The following is a 19,408-nucleotide window of genomic DNA, read 5'->3' on the forward strand; positions in this document are numbered from 1 at the left end:
TGGCACTTCTCACCCTTCGGAATGGGATTTCCAGAAATCCTCTCTTAGTACTCCTCTACACTTCCTATAGAATATTTATACCTGATTTCAACATTCTAGGATCAGTAGTTTCGACTGTGCGTTGTCCAAAATCAGTACGTCGTATAATATCCCAGTGTATGGCAAATAGCGAAACGCGGGTGTATTTTACACACCTCTGCCTGCACCTTCGTGTATAACAGGCGTGATATATATGTATGTACGTTTTATACTCGTACAAGCTAGAAGCTAACTAGAGGATACAGAAAAACAACAAAAACATTTAAGTCTTTATTACATCACACAATAAATTACATCAGTAATATCGATTATACATATATCATGTAATTATAATAATGAGATCCTGCGTATAATTGGTCACGGACCATTTAAATGGATCGCAAAGCTTCCTGCCGTCTTTTGCTAGGCAGTAATTCAAAATATCTATTTACAATGCCTCCTAAAACTTAATTTGCTGTTATATTACATGATTAAATATACAAAAGTCAAATCAACAGAACACTGAATTTCATAAAAAATCTCTAATCTCCCATTTACAATAACATAAAATTTGCATTTCACGTTGTTGAGTCTTTATCTTGTCTTTATCGAGGCATCAAAAAGGTAGGTTATATACATTTGTAAAATATTTTGATGATTGACATCCAAATTAATAATCAACGATTACAATATGAGTAAATTAAAGTCATAATAAAGAAGTCATTTTGAATTAATAACTTAAGTTTGGTACATGCGGTATTTCAACAAGATTCCCACTTATTTATGCGTCAAATAATTTTATTCCATGTTCCAAATCCTTTATATTGCCGAAAACCTAATACTCTGTGTAAGGTGCATCATAGCAGTCGCATACAGGTATTTCACATTTAAAGTAGGCAAGATATTATACTAATTATTGCATTTCTTCAGGCAGTTATTTTATTTACATCTTTAAAAAGACTAGAGGTAATAATTACACTTAGAAATATAAGTACCTCTAACATCTTCACTATATAACTTCAGAATTAGATACACTAAGAATAGTGAAATAAGAAAAAAATACCGAGACAATAATATAACTCAACAATTTAATACTATTTACATGTGAAAGACTGGTTTATGATATCACAAAATAAATAAATTAAATAACAACATAGTATGTACAAACTGTCTTTTACATATCACTATAAAGTTATACATAGAACTGTGTAACATATTGAAGTATAAAGTGTTATTTACATAAAAAACAAGCTTTTGTCCTGAACTACATTTAAGTAGAAAGTTTTCCTTCATAGAATATCCTTTGTTATTCAAATAATGAAAATTTGAAAGGTGAAATGTATTACAAATTGGTTCCATAGTTTGCGGATTTTACCCCCTAAGAACAAATAAACAAACTTTACAACTTCATAATTATTTGTTTAATCTCAAATAAATTTCAAAATAATACAACTTGCACACCTAAAACGTGTTACAGACATTTCTTGATGGCATGCAAGGTCCTCAACCTACACTGGCCAGTGTGGTAGAATTACCAATAACCAGTAGTGAGCCACTAACAGGTTTATAAAAAATAGAACATTACTAAGATAGTGTAAAGACTTCTTATCTTTAACAACACTGAGCTAGCTGAACTACGGAACTCAAGTGCCACAAGACTTTTATTAACAAATAATCACATTGTGCCACATGGATGCAAAAACCAAACCATTTTCAAACAACATTGTCACAAAATAGTTTTCTAATTACTAAATAACAATATTAAACATACAATTTGTACTATTTTTTGGTTTGGATGCAATGTATAATCAACAAAATGGAAGTTATACTAATTTAATATCAGGAAATCTGTTTAGCCAGACAACTTAGTAGGGAGCCTTGACATTAACAGTTCATTTAGATATAAATCAGATATTCTGTGTGTTCATAAAATAAAGTAGATAATATACTATATTCAGAATTTTGTATACTTCTGCCAGCCACAAACCTTGCACTTAAGACTCTCTACTAAGCTGTTGGACTATAGTACACATGCCTATACATAATCAATTCCATGTATCATTAAACTAAAATGTTTACTGAATAATCACAAAAAATATTTTATCATCAACATTAACTAATGTCAACTTATACCATGCACTATCTTGTTCTTATAATTGAAAACATTTAAACCATTGGTTTTAAGCAAAATTGTAGCTTGAAAGATAGCATTTTAGAATAAATATTAGACAGATTTTTACATGATGCAAATATACAATGAAAAAGACATTTAAATTCAGCTCACAATGAGACACAACACTGGGCTGAGTGAATCTCGCGACGGAGAGCCATACAATATGTTTATTTTCGTGCAGTAAGCAATGTCATACTTGGAATCAATATTTAAAAGTGTGTTCGCATTTTCGTGTCGCACCTCAGAGTAAACGGACCCTTAAAATAAGGCTATTCTTAGTTTAATTTACCATGCGATCCAAGGAGGCTGATTCATTTTGTTAATAGGCACATGTGTCATATTGATAGGCAGATTAACTACTGCATATCTTCTTCTTAGTTTTCTAAGTGTATTCAATATTGTGGCCCCACTTCGACCTAGGAGAAAAGCTGCTGGTATGTTGACATCAAGCTCCATTCTGAAAATATTTAGATATTGCTTTAAGTCAGTGTTTTACAAGTACATTCCTAGTCTTACAAACCCACTAATAATATTGTTGACAATATAATTATGTTGTGAGTTAGGAAAAGTGCTCCTCAAATATTTATTTCATTATCATTTTTAATTTCTTAGTTCATATATTTAGTTAAATAAATAAATAAATGTAACCCATCAATGTCCCACTGCTGGGCAAGGGTCTCCTCCCGTAATGAGGAAGGGTTAGGCCTTGAGTCCACCACGCTGGCCAAGTGCGGGTTGGGGACTTTGCATGCCCTCAATAAATATATAAATATTTACTTATTTACTATAAAGACTATGACAAATAAATAAATTAAATATTGCTCAGTTGTGCACAGGACTCTTTGCATACAGAGAGAATCATTGGATCAACTCTTTAATAATATAATTAATAAAAACTTTACACTGATTTACTTACTTATCGTCCACCATTTCTATAAGATGGTCTATATTTTCATCCCACTTGTCTACAGACTCTGTTATTATCACAGCTCTTGCACCAGCCTGCTGGGCCATTACTGTTTTGTACACAAATGAACACTCTCTGAAACAAGAAAGACAATAGACAAATTATTCATTTTTCTCAGTTAGCACAATAAAAAAATAAAAAAGGTTGGTTGGTCATAAACTTACCCTCTTTCAGATAATGCAATTTGTCCCACAATATCTTCAAAGTTTTCAATATCTGAACAACTGTGCAATGGTTTTGTGGGCACTAACCGAGCATTCGCAAAATGTATGCTTTCATTCTAAAACAGATATATAATTTTACTCATTAAAACTATTACACAAGTTTTGAATCATATATTATAGGGATTTAAGCTACAAAAAGAAGGTTGAATTTCACATAGCACTCCTTTAACTTGCAGGTACCTATTGATTTAATTACACCAACATTTAATTTAAAATTATTGGTTAATGTTAAAAAAATAACGATAGAATAATTAAACGCTAGAAACACTTTGTTCCATATTCTTATTTATTACTTACGAAAGGGGCACCAAAATCTTTTGCTGGTCTTATTCTATAAGAGTATCTTAGCTCAGGAGGGTCTAATATTTCGAAAAACACGTCACCAAATATAACATCAGCCGGCGAAACCCCATCGTAGAAATGTAAGTCATTTGCTGTAATCATTAAATAGATAACGTTAAGAACATAAGGCACTAATGTTGAACAACATAACCTATTCAGTTCAAAAGGAATATTTACCACCGGGCGATACCGAGCCAATTGATAGAACCAGTAATAAGCTTGAATAAAGTGGCAAGAGCCTCCTTTTGAAATTGAACTTTACAGAAAACATGGTAACCAAATATTCTTTAGATTACAAAATTGAAAATATATCCAATTCTCGACATTCCCGATCAAATCAAATTTTAGTGTTTGACACTTTTGACACCTGACATCTATCAAAATTTACGCTAGACGATGACAACTGAAAGATACGTCCTGTAACAGCAGTCTGGTTTGTCTGTTTTGGAATTGGTATTCTTTATGCGCAATGCATGTTAACAAAATTTTATTAAAGTTCGGTCTGGTTCAATGTTCTGACCACAGGATTTTTCTTCAGTAAATCTGTAAAACACAGGACGAAACAACTATTAACGTTATTGGAGCTGTGTTCATAAAAGGGGAATTCCAGATGAACATAACTCATGACGTTATATGCTATTGTTACGGCAGAATAGAGAAAAGAAGAAAATAATTGTTTTTCAAATATATATGATTACTAACAAACCTGAGTTTTCGAAACTTACTTAATCGACATTGCCGCGAGTTAGGTAGGAGAGTGTTGGAACAAATTATGTAGGTCCTCATAAAATCCTGATTAAAATGAAATCTTAAAATGTATTAGCAAATCAATAAGTTTCTGCTAAGTTAGGAGTCTTCTGTTTGGCCATTCGAAATTCCCAATTCTGGCCTTGCCCAAAATTCGAATATAAGACCTCCAGCCACCACTGCACCGTAGCGAACCTATAAACTACCGATCTCACCTTGGAGGCGTTTCTAAGGCAAAGCTGATACCCAACCAAACGAAGTTATGTCCAGGAAGGTATGAAATACTAAACGCGGAACAAACAGTACTTACACAATATCCATTTGCTCGAGTGACATTCGATTTCAATTTAACTATCTAAAAATGCCTTTTGCCGGGTCTATTTTTCGTTAAGCCGCTACAGTATGTAACCTTCTGTAATTACTAGAACGCGGTCACCGACACGTGGCTCAACTCCAGTGGGTGATGTTTAGTATTCAAGCAATTTGTGTAGAGTTACTGTCTATGATTAGGTGATTCCCATAAAATCAGACGCAAATTTCGTCTGAACGTTCCTTTGGTCGTCAGTAAAACAGTACAAGCCTATTATCTATCTGTTTTGTCAATGTACTAAAACTAATTAAATCACTGAACATTATTTCGAATGGTCAAATAAATAATTAAAATAGACACTATTCATTTTACAATATCATCTATTACTTTTTAGGGATCACGTAAAACGAAGCGTTATGGGTGACAATATGTCAAGAGCTAGTAATACCCGTCGTAAATATTAACACGTTTTATGGGAGTTTCATATTATTACTTACCACTTTACACCGTTTAAGTGAGATAGTATTTTTTTTTCTCAGATTATAGCATTGAAAAGTTTTGAATGATAAGTAAACCTGACAAAATGGCCAAGTATCACACAGCTAAATAACAAGTAGTTACCTAAAAAATCAGTAAACAGAAACAGCAGTAACATTATTGCCTTTTTACATTTAGGATTTGGGGAAATAAAATTCAAACCACGGTATCCCAAGGCGTATCAGACCAAAGAAAGCATAAAAACAAAAGTGTTCCGATATTTACGGATTATTTGTGTATGTGCGCTATAGGGAGAAGAACTGAGAACAAGTTTACAACAAAAGAGGTTGAAAGATTTGAAAACAAACATTAAATACAACATTTTGTACCACAGGTATTTATTTCCAATACTTGTTTTTATTATACCTGTTAGTGTTAACATTCGTGATGCCGGCAAGTAGAAATGCATTTGAATTATTGTGTAATGTTTTTAATTTATAATGAATTGTACTGAGTGTACGTATCTAATAAATAATTACAATTAAATGTCACTATGAATTTTTACCAAAACCTTATAATTAACTGATCTCAGCACTCGCTCGTTAAGAAATAAACATTGAATAATATGCTGTTTTATTGTATTTAATGGAAAACTAAACTATTATCGTACTAATTCTTATTAGTTTATCATTTCAGACTCAAGATACTGTTTGATAAACAAAAATAAACTATAATAAAGAATAGCTGATTGATACATGTCACTACTTGTTCATGATCATACATTCTAATAATAACTTTTTTTCCTATACTATAATTCTTATAGTTAAAAGTTAATTTGACAATAAACAATATAAACAAAGAAAAAGATAGCAAGGGCATTAGTATGGTTTGTTATAGTGAACATTTTGAATTAAACTTTGATTACATATTAGCAAGTTTCCAGTAGTGAGTGATCTAGCTATTACTCCCTATGCTACTAACAGGTTGCCTTAAATATGAACAGTAAGAGAAGGTAAAACAATAAAAAAAAAGTGAAATTATTGGTATATGTTAACTTCAAAGTTATTTGCTTCTTGTCATTGTTTCCTGAATAATTGGATGGATAATTCTATACAGAAATGAAGATGTTCCTGAAATATATTTCTCATCATTTCAGGATGACTGATGCAATAGAATGCAATAACTATATATTATATTATTTGAATACTAACTTATATTGAAAACTTACATTAAATGACATATAATATAACATAAATTAAATAAATAAGTTTAAAAACCAATCTTTAATTATGTGAAAGAAACTATAGAACATAATAATAAGAAATTGTGAGTGGAAGTGGAGTTTGTTTCTCTCAGAGTGAATCTTACCAACCTAACTCCTGGCTGGTCTTGTCGGTTTACTATTCCATGAATATCAAAGCATGTCTTATCAGCACCTGTCTCTTGGCTGGTCTTGTTAAAATGCTGTTCCGCCAGTATATGAAAGTAAACCTGAGTTTTGTACACACACTTGGCTACTAGGTATCTTAGCTAGTTGACTAGTTTCAATAAAACTGGCAGTTATGTCCTTATGCTTACAATTAGGTAATTTTTTAAATGAATATAAGAAGGTAATAAGAGAAATGTTTTTTTTTTTTGTAAAGGAAACAAGATGGAATTGGAGGATTCATCTGATCTCACGGATCATCTAATATCAAGGCCTTATCAGGCTCAGCTGGAAGAAGTAGCATTGAGAAACAACACTATCATCTATTTACCTACAGGTATGTTTGATGTTATTAATCAATTTATATTAGATAACATAATATCATGCTTCTTACGCCTGAAGGTTAGGCAGAGGTGCATGTGCATGCACCATTTGCCATTAACAGTGTTAATCCCATGTAATAGGGGCAGAGCCCATTGCTATTTGGGCACATTACCAAACAGGGCTACTATTGAAAAGTATTCTTATAAGATAGGAAAAGACCATTAGTTCTTTGCCCAACCCAGGAATCGAATCCAAGACCACATGATATGCAGTCAGTTACACTACCGACTATGCTACAAAGGCAATCAAATTATATAAATACATAATTATGTAATTTATGATTTTTAACCTTATTGAAAGGTCAATGATACTGACACCACACTAACATGCATAACGCTGCGCTTATGTGTTGTCAAATTTATAAATGTTAATAAATCTTATTTATTACTCGACGTTTTAATCGAGTTTTACTAGTTGTAGTCACGGGCAGTTTTCACCGCCCCTAATAGTCTTAAGTACTGTTTTAAACAGTCACAGGCACATTTTTACCCCAAAATTTTCCTGTTGTACATTTTAGTATCTATTATGTATATTTAAAGCCGCGATAGCTAAAACAGGTTTTCAAATTTTCCCATATCTGTTGAAATTTTCTCAGTAACTCTCAGGCTTCCTATTACTTGTATAATAGTAGATAAAGCGTTACAAAATAGTGCTAATTAGTTATTACTTTCAGGGGCGGGAAAGACATTTATTGCAATATGTCTGATCAAGAAATTTAGGGAAGCGTTGCAGAAACCTTGGGGGGAAGGAGGGAAGCGGACGTTTTTTCTTGTGAACACCGTACCATTGGTGATTCAACAGGTATGTATGAAACAATCATAATAAATTTTTATATACAGGGAGATACTCGTTATAAACATAAAGAATTATACCCTTACAGTTGTGATTTGGTTTTAGATTTTAACATTAATGGCTAAGTGATTACGTGTCCACATAATAAAAATTATGGCTTACACTTTACATTCTATGGTAAGATAAAAATAGTATATGTTACGAAATTTAATGGTACGGTTCAGCAAGTACGAATTGACAAATAACTGACTGAACTGAAAAATGTATAATTCTTGTAACCTAAAGTTATTAGCTACCTATATGTATCATTAATTGATATTGTATCTTTTTGAACTTTATCGATACATCAATTTTGTCAAACGCATCAAAGAATACTCATACGCATAAGATTTAACAAATGGGTAATACTAGACTTAGTTATACAAACAGCCGAAGCACAAACAGTTCAATAATAAAACGTTAACTGAGAACAGCATACGCACAGGCGCATGTTATTATTACATGTTTGAACATGCTTCTGTTCAGTGCAATGACTCATACGCCACTATAAACAATTTGAGGCTGCAACTGGGGTACAGTAGTTACAGTTTCCGATAATGTGTTAGCGATAACCCAAACGGATTTATATTACTTGCTTCTTAGAATTTTTAAAATCCATTTTTATATTTTCTTGTGTACCCAATGTCCCCAAACTGCACTTGGCCAGCGTGGGGGACTCAAGGCTTAACCCTTCCCTCGATTCGGGAGGAGACGCTTGCCAGCAATGGGACAGTAATGGCTAAAAAAAAACGAGGCTATGACAGTCTTCTGTAACTTTCTTTGTATTTCTTATTTTTAAGTTATCAAAGAAACAATTCTAGGCACTTTAGCTATAAAACTACTATGTGTAGACTGTAGGGCTTGTCGAACATCCCGGATGTTTCGGAAACGATTTGATATGGCTATTATAATCTGGACTGAGTGTCATACCGACCTATAAATGTACACTCTACTATGTATAAACTCATCTGAAATTACCGGTTTACTATGTAGTATTCGAAACAACCAAAGCAGTCAGTATGATTCTGTATTAAAACGTATCACTGTAACACTAGAGTGAATGTCATGCTACTACTGTGTCAGGTTGTGGATTCGATTCCGTGAATATTTACGTAACCTACAACTATTTGATATCTAAAAATTGACAACTTTTACAAACATAAACAACGGACACTTAGTACAACTAGACCCGAAACAACTATTTGTGGAGAGATTTTCCCTTCGAAAAATACCATCTCAGCACACAGAAGTACTTCAGTGTTTAATATCTACAACTAGCTTTCCTCTACTTCTCCAATAACTTTAATAGATGTTTTATTTTTGTGATTGTAGAAGAAAGTAATAGAAACACTCTGCGCCGTCAAAGGAGTGGGCGCATACAGCGGTGAAGATGGAGTCGATTACTGGGACAAGGTGAAATGGGACAACGAACTGGAAAATCATCAGGTACCTACAGTTTTTATTTTATGTAGATGACGTTACGTTTGGTTGCTGTGATAACAAAGTTTCCAAAGTTGTACTCAACATTTTCTATGAGCGCTGGGAATCTAGCTTACTTAAGCGAAAATGAACAATTTACACTGTTAATAAGTTTTCTATTTACTTTTAAACATGTATTTTGAATACCTTTTCAGTCTTGATTTAGGTTGCGCTCAGCCAACGTAGACGTCGAATGAAATACAGCATGTTGTTTTCTTTACAGGTGATAGTAATGACGAGTCAGATTTTATGCGATATGTTGACCCACCAGTACATAAAGATTGAAGACATCAACCTGTTGATATTTGACGAATGTCACCACGGCGTTGAAGATCATCCCATGCGTATTATTATGAAACATTTCGAAGGCTGCCCTAAAGAAGACCAACCGAGAGTCCTAGGTAATCTTATAATTGTACCTTAAGAATGTAGCTTTGCCCGTGTTAACTTTATCTTGGAAAAAATGCTTATGTGAATCCACTAGAAATTCATTGATCCTTATCTGAATCTGTATAGCACGCGGTAAATAACTTTGAGTATCTGAATATAGCTGCAATTCGTTTTATATATTTATTATGTTTTATTGTGTATAGAAGTGAAATAATGAAGAATGCTGGTTATGGAACTGATGGATCGTTTTGTTGTTACGTTTTCATCACTAACTCCTCTTCTATATATCTTGTTATTGTTTTACCTCTCGCAGCGGCTTGCGGCTAAATTCAGACACTCAAAAATACGCATGCGGTACTTCCGTTAGTTTGGAAAAGGGATTTAGGTGGACTATTATTAATAATAATGTCCTCCTAGCCGATATACGGCTACGGCGGTCAGTTTCATTGAAACTGGCCATCTGTGCAGGACTTTGTTTATAGTGTCCAAGTGTGTGCACAATACACAGGTACACTCTCTATTCCATCACTCTCATAGTTTGGTGGGACGGATAACCGACACGACCAGTGAGAGGTCAGGCGCAGGACCGACGGCTTTACGTGCTCTCCGAGGCACGGAGGTCTTCGACCTCAACTTCCTAACTCCGGGCAATTTCTAGGAAATTCTTAACAGAAAATCTCAGAAAAGACTTTTTGGCCCGACCCAGGATTCGAACCCGAGACCTCTCGCACCGCAGTCGCATATATTACCGACCGCGCCACAGAGGCCGCTTATATTAATAAGCTGGAATTATATGGATAGATAATAAAACAAGTCATGTCTGTGCCCGTTATTATACAAAGGTCCTTTTTAAATTAAACAATGATATTTTGTGTGATGGTAGGAAAGCGATAAACCAATACTGTACTTATAATCATTCGGTGATATTATATGTTTTGTCCACTGTATAGTGAGAATTTTGTAGGTAATTAAAATATTGTTATTCGCGTTTAAACCATTAATTTCTTATCTAAGTAAAATCAACTAAAAATTAGAAATACTGAAAAACCTAGAGTTATTCACATCAACTAAAATAGTAAAACTCTTGAACAATATGTTTATTAATTATACTTAACTAGGGTTGCCATCCGTCCGGGTTTCCCCGGATTTGTTCTAGTTTAGAGGGCATCCGGGGACCGTCCGTTTCATTTGTAGACCGGGTTTAAAAAAAATAATAAATAAAAAAATGCACACCGCGATCAACCAAGTATATTCACCGTTCCCCCATTCCTCCCGTCGCGGTTGCTCTTCTTGTTGACATGTCAGGCTTTCGGACTCTAAAATCCGGGGTTTTCACGCGTCTTGTCTGGTTTTCCAAATTTTAGAGATGGCAACCCTAACTTAACTACTTGTAATTGTCTATAAAATTGTAAGCTTATTCGAAAGAGCAGTAGCACCAAATATCCGATGTAAGATAACAACTGTCAAAATTTCACCTAAGAAACTATCTGATACTTATCACGAAGTGGTGAAACTCGGCCTTATTCTCTTACACATTATTCACAGGTTTGACAGCGACTCTTTTAAACGCTAACGTGAAAACAAGCAAAGTTGAAGACACTCTACACGACTTGGAGGTAACATTTCATGCGACTATTGCAACAGTGAACGAGCTCGGCGAGGTGTTAAAGTAAGTAAAATTAACGCTTATCTATTTGTAAGCAACACTGGTGTTAGGTTTGCTATACACATATTCGGTTAGCAATATTTATCGAACAACAAAACAGACTCGACTCACTTGTTCGGTTTTGCCACCCGGCTAAGCCGATTAATGCCGAACCGAATATGTGTGTAGCAAGCCTGAAACGATTGTTTGATGTCTTTAGTTGTTTGAATTCTGTTTAGTATATTATAGGTACTTAGGTCACTACTTATATTTTGAGCCTTGACGAATCTGATTGTTTTAGGCCCCATTTGGTTTTTCGTCGTAAAGTTTGACCTTTTTGACTACTACATTCCTAAGAAAGTTTTGAAATTTGCGCTGAAAATATTTTCAATATCGTCGATCGAAAATTGTAAGTGTGCGGGAAAATGGTATTAGGATGTTAACATTTTCGTGTAAATATTTTTTACGACTTTCGACGTGACTTATAGAAACAGGCGTGTCTATATCGACTTTTTTATTATTTTGGTGATAAAGTCCGATCTTTTGAATATTTAAAACAATGATATGTAGAGTTCTATTATTATTATTTTTCCCTCACCAATGAAATTCCTGAAGGTCGTCCATGGTCACCAGTTGTGTCCGGAAAAATCGATGCTATGCGAAAATTTATTATGCATTTTGTTTCCTGACACATCAATAGATCGATACAATCCTATACATTATTTCCACTCTTAGATATAAAATATTTGGAGAGAACATTTCCGTTAAGAAGTTTTTTTCTGAATGAGCCAATTCGCAAAGGTACTCGCGCCTATTAGTGCGAACAAATGCTTGAAAATTCTATAGTTTTGCTTCAATATACATGTATCAAATCGTGACAGACCACAGATCTAGGATCTATGTGCATGAGCCGAAAAGTAAACGTCAGTCGACTTTATGGATGCTTTAAGATGAACCAAATCCAGAAAAAGTTTTTCGCGCTCGAAGCACTTCGAAACAAATAGTCCCTTGATTTTTTATAAAAAATTTGTCACGGCCCAAAATGTCTTTAGAAAAATGTAAAATGGTTAATTCTTATTGATGTACAATCAAAAGTTTACCGAAAGACTGGTTTAAAATATGGAAAAAACACAAAATCCTACAGGTCGAGTGCCATAATGACAATGCCCGCCCTAACACATCTTGTTAAACAACCGGCTGTTATGTGCACGAAAATAATCGAATAAATTAGTTTCTAGCCATGCACTACAGTTTGACATCAAATGACTTTATTTAGTTCCAAAACGTCAAGAATAAATAGCATCAACCTTGATTTTTCATCGGCATAAGAAACAGGTTATGCTTTTAAACACCCTGTTTTTGAGGGGTCTTCGGGAAAGAAAAAAATATTAAAAAAATATTTCGATCACATAAAAATCTATCTAGATCATGCATAAGAATACCCGAGAACACGATAAAGTAGTTTTCACTCACATATTTACCGTTTTTCATAGTTAGGCTCAAAATATAAGTAGTGGCCCACGTACTAACTGTCCAACTACTAAATATGTAAACTCTGATAAGTTTTGCCAGTACAATATACTGTCAAATAATATAATTGGCTTGGTAGCAAAACGTATTTTTTTGCAAAATGCCTGCTGGCCCGTCTCTGTTTCATTTTATCGCTGTTCATCAAAGTATGTCGCTGCTTTAATAATTCTACATATAGTATTATAAATGCAACGTTTGCATGTACAAAGTTATACATTTTAACGAATTATTTTTTACAGTTATTCGACAAATCCAAACGAGATGGTTCAGGTGTACACCGCATTAAACCCATCGGAAGTAGCTGCAAGAGTGATAAATAGACTAACACAATTAATGCACACTGTGATGGAAATTAAATTACCACACGTTCAGGGGAAACACAACATTAAACTCAAAGAATATCAGAAAGACATCAGTACAGATCCTCTAAAGGTACAATTTGTATTCTTTTCTGTTTGTTTTATTCACTTACTGATATAAAATTTTCACCAATGTCCCGATAATCATGTTTTTAGCCTACTTCTTGTGTCCCACTGCAGGGAAAGTCTCAAGTCCAACCAACCCCCCCCCCCCCCTCTCTTTTCCCAAAGTTGTATATCGTGTGCAATTTCCCTCCAAACTGGTTCTACGAAAGAGAGATTGACGTGTAGATGACACGTCAATCTCTCTTTCGTACAGCATGTTCGATCTTGATTCTGATGCCCGTCTTTTGGTGTGAATTCCATGCATTCTTGATATCGACCACTCTCACTTCAGACTTGCTGTTTCTCTTTTTTGAGCGCTAGATGGCGTTAGTTACATTAAGAAAAAAAAAATATTATTTTGATAAAATGACTGTTACTTAGTCAACGTTTAAATCCTTCCCGGGCGTGTCTATATTTATGAAGTTGTACCTAAATTAGTCGAGCATTTTGAGTGAGAAAGCCGAACTGATAGATTTTTAATGTTACTAATATTCTTTTTAAGATTACTAAAGCTGTAAAGAACATGGTGTCGTCGATGATAACGTTTATAAATGAACTTGGTACATACGGAGGGGCTGTAGGAATCCTCGCTTATATCATATTGTTGGAACGCTTGAAGCGAAAAGCAACTACGAAAGAAGAGGAACTATTGTTTAAAACGGCTATATCACATTGCACTGAGTGAGTATTAATAAATAATCAATTGTAAATTTTTCAAACAAAGATTCTAAATATAATTTTTGGGCAAAGCATATATAGTTATTTTAATATATATATACATATATCCGTATTTATCTATTACTAATTAGAAACTGGAGGTAATTAAGTACGACAAAAAAAAACCATTGACACGAAGAAGAAGAAGAATATCATTAATTTTTTGTTTTAACTTTTAAAATCATTGAAGAGAGAAGTTTATTAAAAATATGAATAAAATAAAAATTTGGCGGCCTCCGTGGCGCAGTGGTTAAGGTCATCACGCCACTACGATTGCGTCGGTAGGGCGTGGGTTCGATTACCACACGGAATCGAAACAATTATTTGTGCGATCCACAAATAATTGTTTCGGGTCTGTGCTTTGTGTCCGTTGTTTGTATGTTTGTAAAAGTGAATCTTAGTGCGGGAGTTGTCGTTTTTAAAGAAAAGAAAGAAAATAATTAAAGAATGAATAATTTTGTTCATTTATTTTTGTATTAATATTCAATAATATAAATAAATGATAATAGTTACTAACCATTATCTTTCTTCTTTTCTGCGGATTCATCGGGAAAAAATAGAATCGAGAGTGCACGCAATCTACGTGCGTGTTTTGAACTTGCGCGAAGCTTGTAGACGCGATGTATGTGCGTCTAGTATCTCGTTAAAACGCGAATGAACTCGCGCGAATCGGTTCGCGGCGAATACGCCCTTTCTGGACAAGATTTTACTATGCATAATATTTTATGCGTTGATATACCACTGAACTTTTTCTTAACAGGTCTCGCAGTATGCTTCTGCACTCAATGAGAAATGAAGAAGGATACGACAAGATTGTGAAACATTCATCAGAACAGTTGCTGCTAATGCTTAATATTTTAAAGGAATATAGTCCTAAAGTATATAAAGCCCCAGGAGGTAAATATTGCATTTTTGTATATAATCTATCATTCAGTAGCGCAAGCCGAGTGGTATAAGTTGGCACCTCCCACGCAAGTGATCGAAGGTTTTAATCCGTGGCAAAACACCAAAGACTTTTCCAAGTTATGTGTGTATTAGAAATAATTATATTATTATAATTGATATAAATGGTGAAGAAAAACATCGTGATGAAACCTTCCATGCCTAAAAATTGGTTTAATACTTAATTTTTCTTCGTATTTCAGTTCTATTAAAGGTGAATAAAGCGAGAAAACCACTGTCGGCAATTATTTTTACGAGACAAAGATTTACTGCAAAAGTACTGTTCAATATCCTAAAAGATGTGAAAGAAGCTAATCCTGAAGAGTTTGATTTTTTGAAACACGACTTTATTGTCGGGTTCAATGTAAATCCGTTAAAATCTACAAGAGAGGACTCTTACATCAAGAAATATAGTCAGCAGGCTCTTTTGAAGTTTAAAAATAAGTAAGTTATAAAGAATTTGTCAATAATTATAAATTTATGATCATTGTTAATGGCAAATGAATACATACTATACTAAATGGCCCGTTCACAGTCTTATAAACTAATAAAAATGTTTTTGTATCTAGTAAAAGGCAAATTCCGAACACTACTGTTTCATTAAATATAATTATTATTTTAATCCATGTTAAAGCCTACAGACCAACACAAGGCATTATGAAGAATTTCTGTCCACAAACCTCGGGATCATATTTGCAAACTTGTAAGGAGTAATACAGTATCAATTGGTTTAAGAGCTGTAAAGCGAAGCCAATAAAATAACCTTAAATATTTTCATCTAATGTTATATTGTGATTTCCAGTGACCTGAACTGCTTAATTTCAACAAGTGTGATTGAAGAAGGGATAGATATACCGCAGTGCTTATTGGTATTGCGATACGACCCACCGCAAGAGTACCGATCGTATATACAGAGTAAAGGTATGACATTACAATAATGTATTTGTTCGACCTGTTCACGAAATGGTTATCAAAAGATCGTCGCGTTAATGTTTAAAAAATGTTTGTTTATTGATCAAACACACTTAGCTAATGTTTAACTATTTTAAAGTTTGGCGTGTTTGGCGAGAAATGTTAATTTTTAGGGTTCTGCACCTAAAAGGTAAAAACGGAACCCTATTACTAAGTTGTCTGCCCGTCGGTGACCGTGCTGTATCTCATAAACCAAAATAGCTGGGAAACTGAAATTTCCACAAATTATTTATTTTCGTAAGTTCCGTGTAGTTTCTCTTATTTATATGGTATTTATATACACTAGTACAACCTGTATCGTTACAAGCTCGTGGCTTAGTTAACAGCAGCCGCGCGGATCGATCTCTGAGGTTAAGCCATGCTTGCCGAGGTTGATTTGTGGAGTACATATCGAGTTCCTCCGTGCTTCGGAAAGTACGTTAAATTGTGGGTCCCGGCTGTAATTTTCGAAGATCTTTGACAGTCATAAACTAGTAAGACTAGTAACTGTAAGACTAGTCAGAATGTTGAAGGTCTGACAACCAGTCTTATCGAAGGGTATCGTGTTATCCCAGGTAACTGGGTTGTGGAGGTCAGATAGGCAGTCGCTCCATGTAAAACACTGATATTCAGCTGCATCCGGTGAGACTGGAAGCCGACTCCAACATACAGAAAGGCTAAGCTGATATAGTACAACCTGTATAATATTTTACATTTTAAGGTCGCGCAAGAAGTGCTGAGTCCAGTTACGTCATACTAATAAATAAATCAAATGAAAAGAGATTTATGAAGAACTACAATGAATTTCAAAGTACAGAGCATCTGATACAAAGGGTAGGTTTCATTTTTAATTCCATTTTTTTTAGCTTGACAACTATTCACAAATGGTCTTAGTTATATTATATTATCCATACTATATTATAAATGCGAAAGTAACTCTGTCTGTCTGTCTGTCTGTTACTCAAATACGCCTACTTAATAATAATAATAACTTATATAATAAATAATAACTTTTTAACCAATTTGCATGAAATTTGGTATGGAAATATTTTGATACCCAAGAAAGGACATAGGCTACTTTTTACCCCGGGAAAATGACGCATTCCCATAGGAAAATTCAGGTGGCGGACGAAGTCGCGGGTAAAAGTTAGTTGTAACATAAATATTCCTTCGATTTGACTGCCTCAGTGGCGCAGTCAGTAGTGTATCCGACTGCTAATCATAAGGTCTCGGGTTCGATTCCCGCGCTGGGCGAAGTAATAGTGGTATTAACTAGAATAGAATATTCAATAGCAGCCCGAAGTTTGTTTGGCTGGCCGGTAAATGGCAATCAGCTATCCTCCTATTAAATGGGACTAACATCGTTAACGAACTTGGTTGTTTCATACACCTTTGCGAGTGTTTTAAATTTTCGAGTGAAACGAGGCATGATATTAAGTATACATACTCAACGTAAAAACGCTGAACTCGTTAAAATGGCGTATTTGTTTATGATCAACAATGTGACGCTCTTTGCAGATATTGGTCGGTAGTTCGGAGGACCGCAACGAACCTGACAGCGACGTTATTAAAAATCAACTCTACGAAGAAGGAGATATAGCTCCTTTCATCGCAGAAAGTGGCGGTGAGCATTGAATATTTTTTTAAATTTTAACTCTTATCTATACTAATATTATAAAGCTGAAGAGTTTGTTTGTTTGTTTGTTTGAACGCGCTAATCTCAGGAACTACTGGTCCGATTTGAAAAATTCTTTCAGCGTTATATAGCCTATTTATTGAAGAAGGCTATAGGCTATATATCATCACGCTACGACCAATAGGAGCGGAGTAGCAACGAGAAATGTTACAAAAACGGGTAAAATTATGACGCATTCTCTCTTATGTGACGCAAGCGAAGTTGCGCGAGTCAGCTGGTTCACTATATTTTAGCAACAATGGCCGGTTCTGACATTTTTTTGTATATAATATTAGTATATCCTGTTCAATTACATACATACACACATTCATAAAATCACGCCTTATAGGGATGTCGAGTATGCAGTGACCAGATAACATTGATACGATCCATACAAACTTCCTTCGCTTCATTCATTCAATGACTGTTAAATTATTTTGTTTCAGCTCGCCTCACGGCTACCTCGTCTATAAGCCTACTGAATCGTTACTGTATGACATTACCTTCGGATAAATTCACTAAGATCTCACCAATGTGGATACAAGAACAAGGTGTAGACGAGAAAGGGAGGTTTTTCACCCAAGTCGCGATTGTGTTGCCAATCACTTGCCCTATTAGGGAGGAAATAAAGGTAGATTAAACAATATTATCATACAAATCACATAACACTGTAGCATTTTCTGTTTACCCGTAATTGGCTAACGTGGTGGATTCAAAGACCAACCCCTTCCACATCACGGGAGGAGAACCTTACCCAGCAGTGGGACGTTTAGGGTTTAAATTATTTTTTTTAATTTTATTTTGCTTTATTTCGTAACTCCACTAAGACTTGTTAAAATGTAAAACAATTAATACCTTTATAATCTATGTCTCTATTCAGCCCTTTTCTACCTGTTGAGTAAAGCCCTCCCCTCAGTAATCTATATAATATTGTAATACATAGTATAATATTCCTTATAAAAATATTTAATTATTTATATGCTTCCTATTTAAAAGTTACCATAGAAGTACAAATGAAATTGATGTAAAAATTGCTCTATATTTTATGCGTTTACATTTCCAGGGCTTGTGTTTACCTAATTTGAAGTCGGCAAAACGCTCGGCAGCACTGAATACCTGCATAAAATTATATGAAGCTGGCGCATTGGATTCTGGATTGTTACCAAAACGATACACGTATGTATTGTAATTTAATAATACATGTCTTTATTAATTTCTTTGATTTTGTTATATATCCATACTAATATTATAAATGTGAAAGTAACTCTGTCTGTCTGTCTGTCTGTCTGTCTGTCTGTCTGTCTGTCTGTCTGTCTGTCTGCTACTCAATCACGCCTAAACTACTGAACCAATTTGCCTGAAATTTGGTATGAAGATACTTTGATATCCGAGAAAGGACATAGGCTACTTTTTATTCCGGCAAAATATCTTATTCCCACGGAAAACAGCGACAATCGGAAGAAACCGCTCCACCGCTTTGCGGTTACACTGGCGCTTTCACTAGATGGCGCTACTGGCAATATTAAACCTGTCATTACGTTTTATGTCTTAGCTGGGTAAGCCTACGCTTTGGAGATTTTTAACCGAAATTTGACTATTATGCTACTTACGTTATTCTAATCAGTTGAGGTTATACTCTTTCGAATTGATATTAGTTTGAAACAGTTTCCACTAAATATTTCGTGTTAGTTATAATAAATTTGTTTGTATATTCTT

At 34.3% G+C, this 19,408-nt stretch overlaps 2 protein-coding genes across 2 annotated transcripts in view; one reads left to right on the forward strand and one right to left on the reverse strand.

Moving 5' to 3' along the window:
• Positions 1-296: 296 nt before the first annotated feature.
• Positions 297-4,102, reverse strand: LOC142975969 (PRADC1-like protein). The gene is made up of 5 exons (XM_076119135.1): positions 3,902-4,102; positions 3,680-3,816; positions 3,323-3,438; positions 3,108-3,233; positions 297-2,648 (listed from the first exon to the last, which is right to left on the reverse strand). The coding sequence occupies exons 1-5, from the start codon at positions 3,993-3,995 to the stop codon at positions 2,477-2,479; spliced, it is 645 nt and encodes a 214-aa protein (XP_075975250.1). The 5' UTR covers positions 3,996-4,102; the 3' UTR covers positions 297-2,476.
• A 1,411-nt stretch (positions 4,103-5,513) lies between these two features.
• Dcr-2 (Endoribonuclease Dcr-2) overlaps positions 5,514-19,408 on the forward strand; it is a 47,161-nt gene continuing 33,266 nt past the window's right edge. Inside the window, exons 1-15 of the mRNA XM_076119136.1 lie at positions 5,514-5,652; positions 6,902-7,021; positions 7,742-7,869; positions 9,232-9,345; positions 9,602-9,779; positions 11,314-11,437; positions 13,183-13,375; positions 13,910-14,088; positions 14,885-15,021; positions 15,270-15,510; positions 15,869-15,987; positions 16,739-16,851; positions 17,536-17,641; positions 18,139-18,323; positions 18,756-18,868. Coding sequence (XP_075975251.1) covers positions 6,910-7,021; positions 7,742-7,869; positions 9,232-9,345; positions 9,602-9,779; positions 11,314-11,437; positions 13,183-13,375; positions 13,910-14,088; positions 14,885-15,021; positions 15,270-15,510; positions 15,869-15,987; positions 16,739-16,851; positions 17,536-17,641; positions 18,139-18,323; positions 18,756-18,868 — 2,042 coding nt within the window. The 5' untranslated portion in view covers positions 5,514-5,652; positions 6,902-6,909. The remainder of the gene's footprint in view (positions 5,653-6,901; positions 7,022-7,741; positions 7,870-9,231; positions 9,346-9,601; positions 9,780-11,313; positions 11,438-13,182; positions 13,376-13,909; positions 14,089-14,884; positions 15,022-15,269; positions 15,511-15,868; positions 15,988-16,738; positions 16,852-17,535; positions 17,642-18,138; positions 18,324-18,755; positions 18,869-19,408) is intronic.

The sequence above is a fragment of the Anticarsia gemmatalis genome, chromosome 10 (assembly GCF_050436995.1).
Source record: "Anticarsia gemmatalis isolate Benzon Research Colony breed Stoneville strain chromosome 10, ilAntGemm2 primary, whole genome shotgun sequence".
Classification (NCBI taxonomy): domain Eukaryota; kingdom Metazoa; phylum Arthropoda; class Insecta; order Lepidoptera; family Erebidae; genus Anticarsia; species Anticarsia gemmatalis.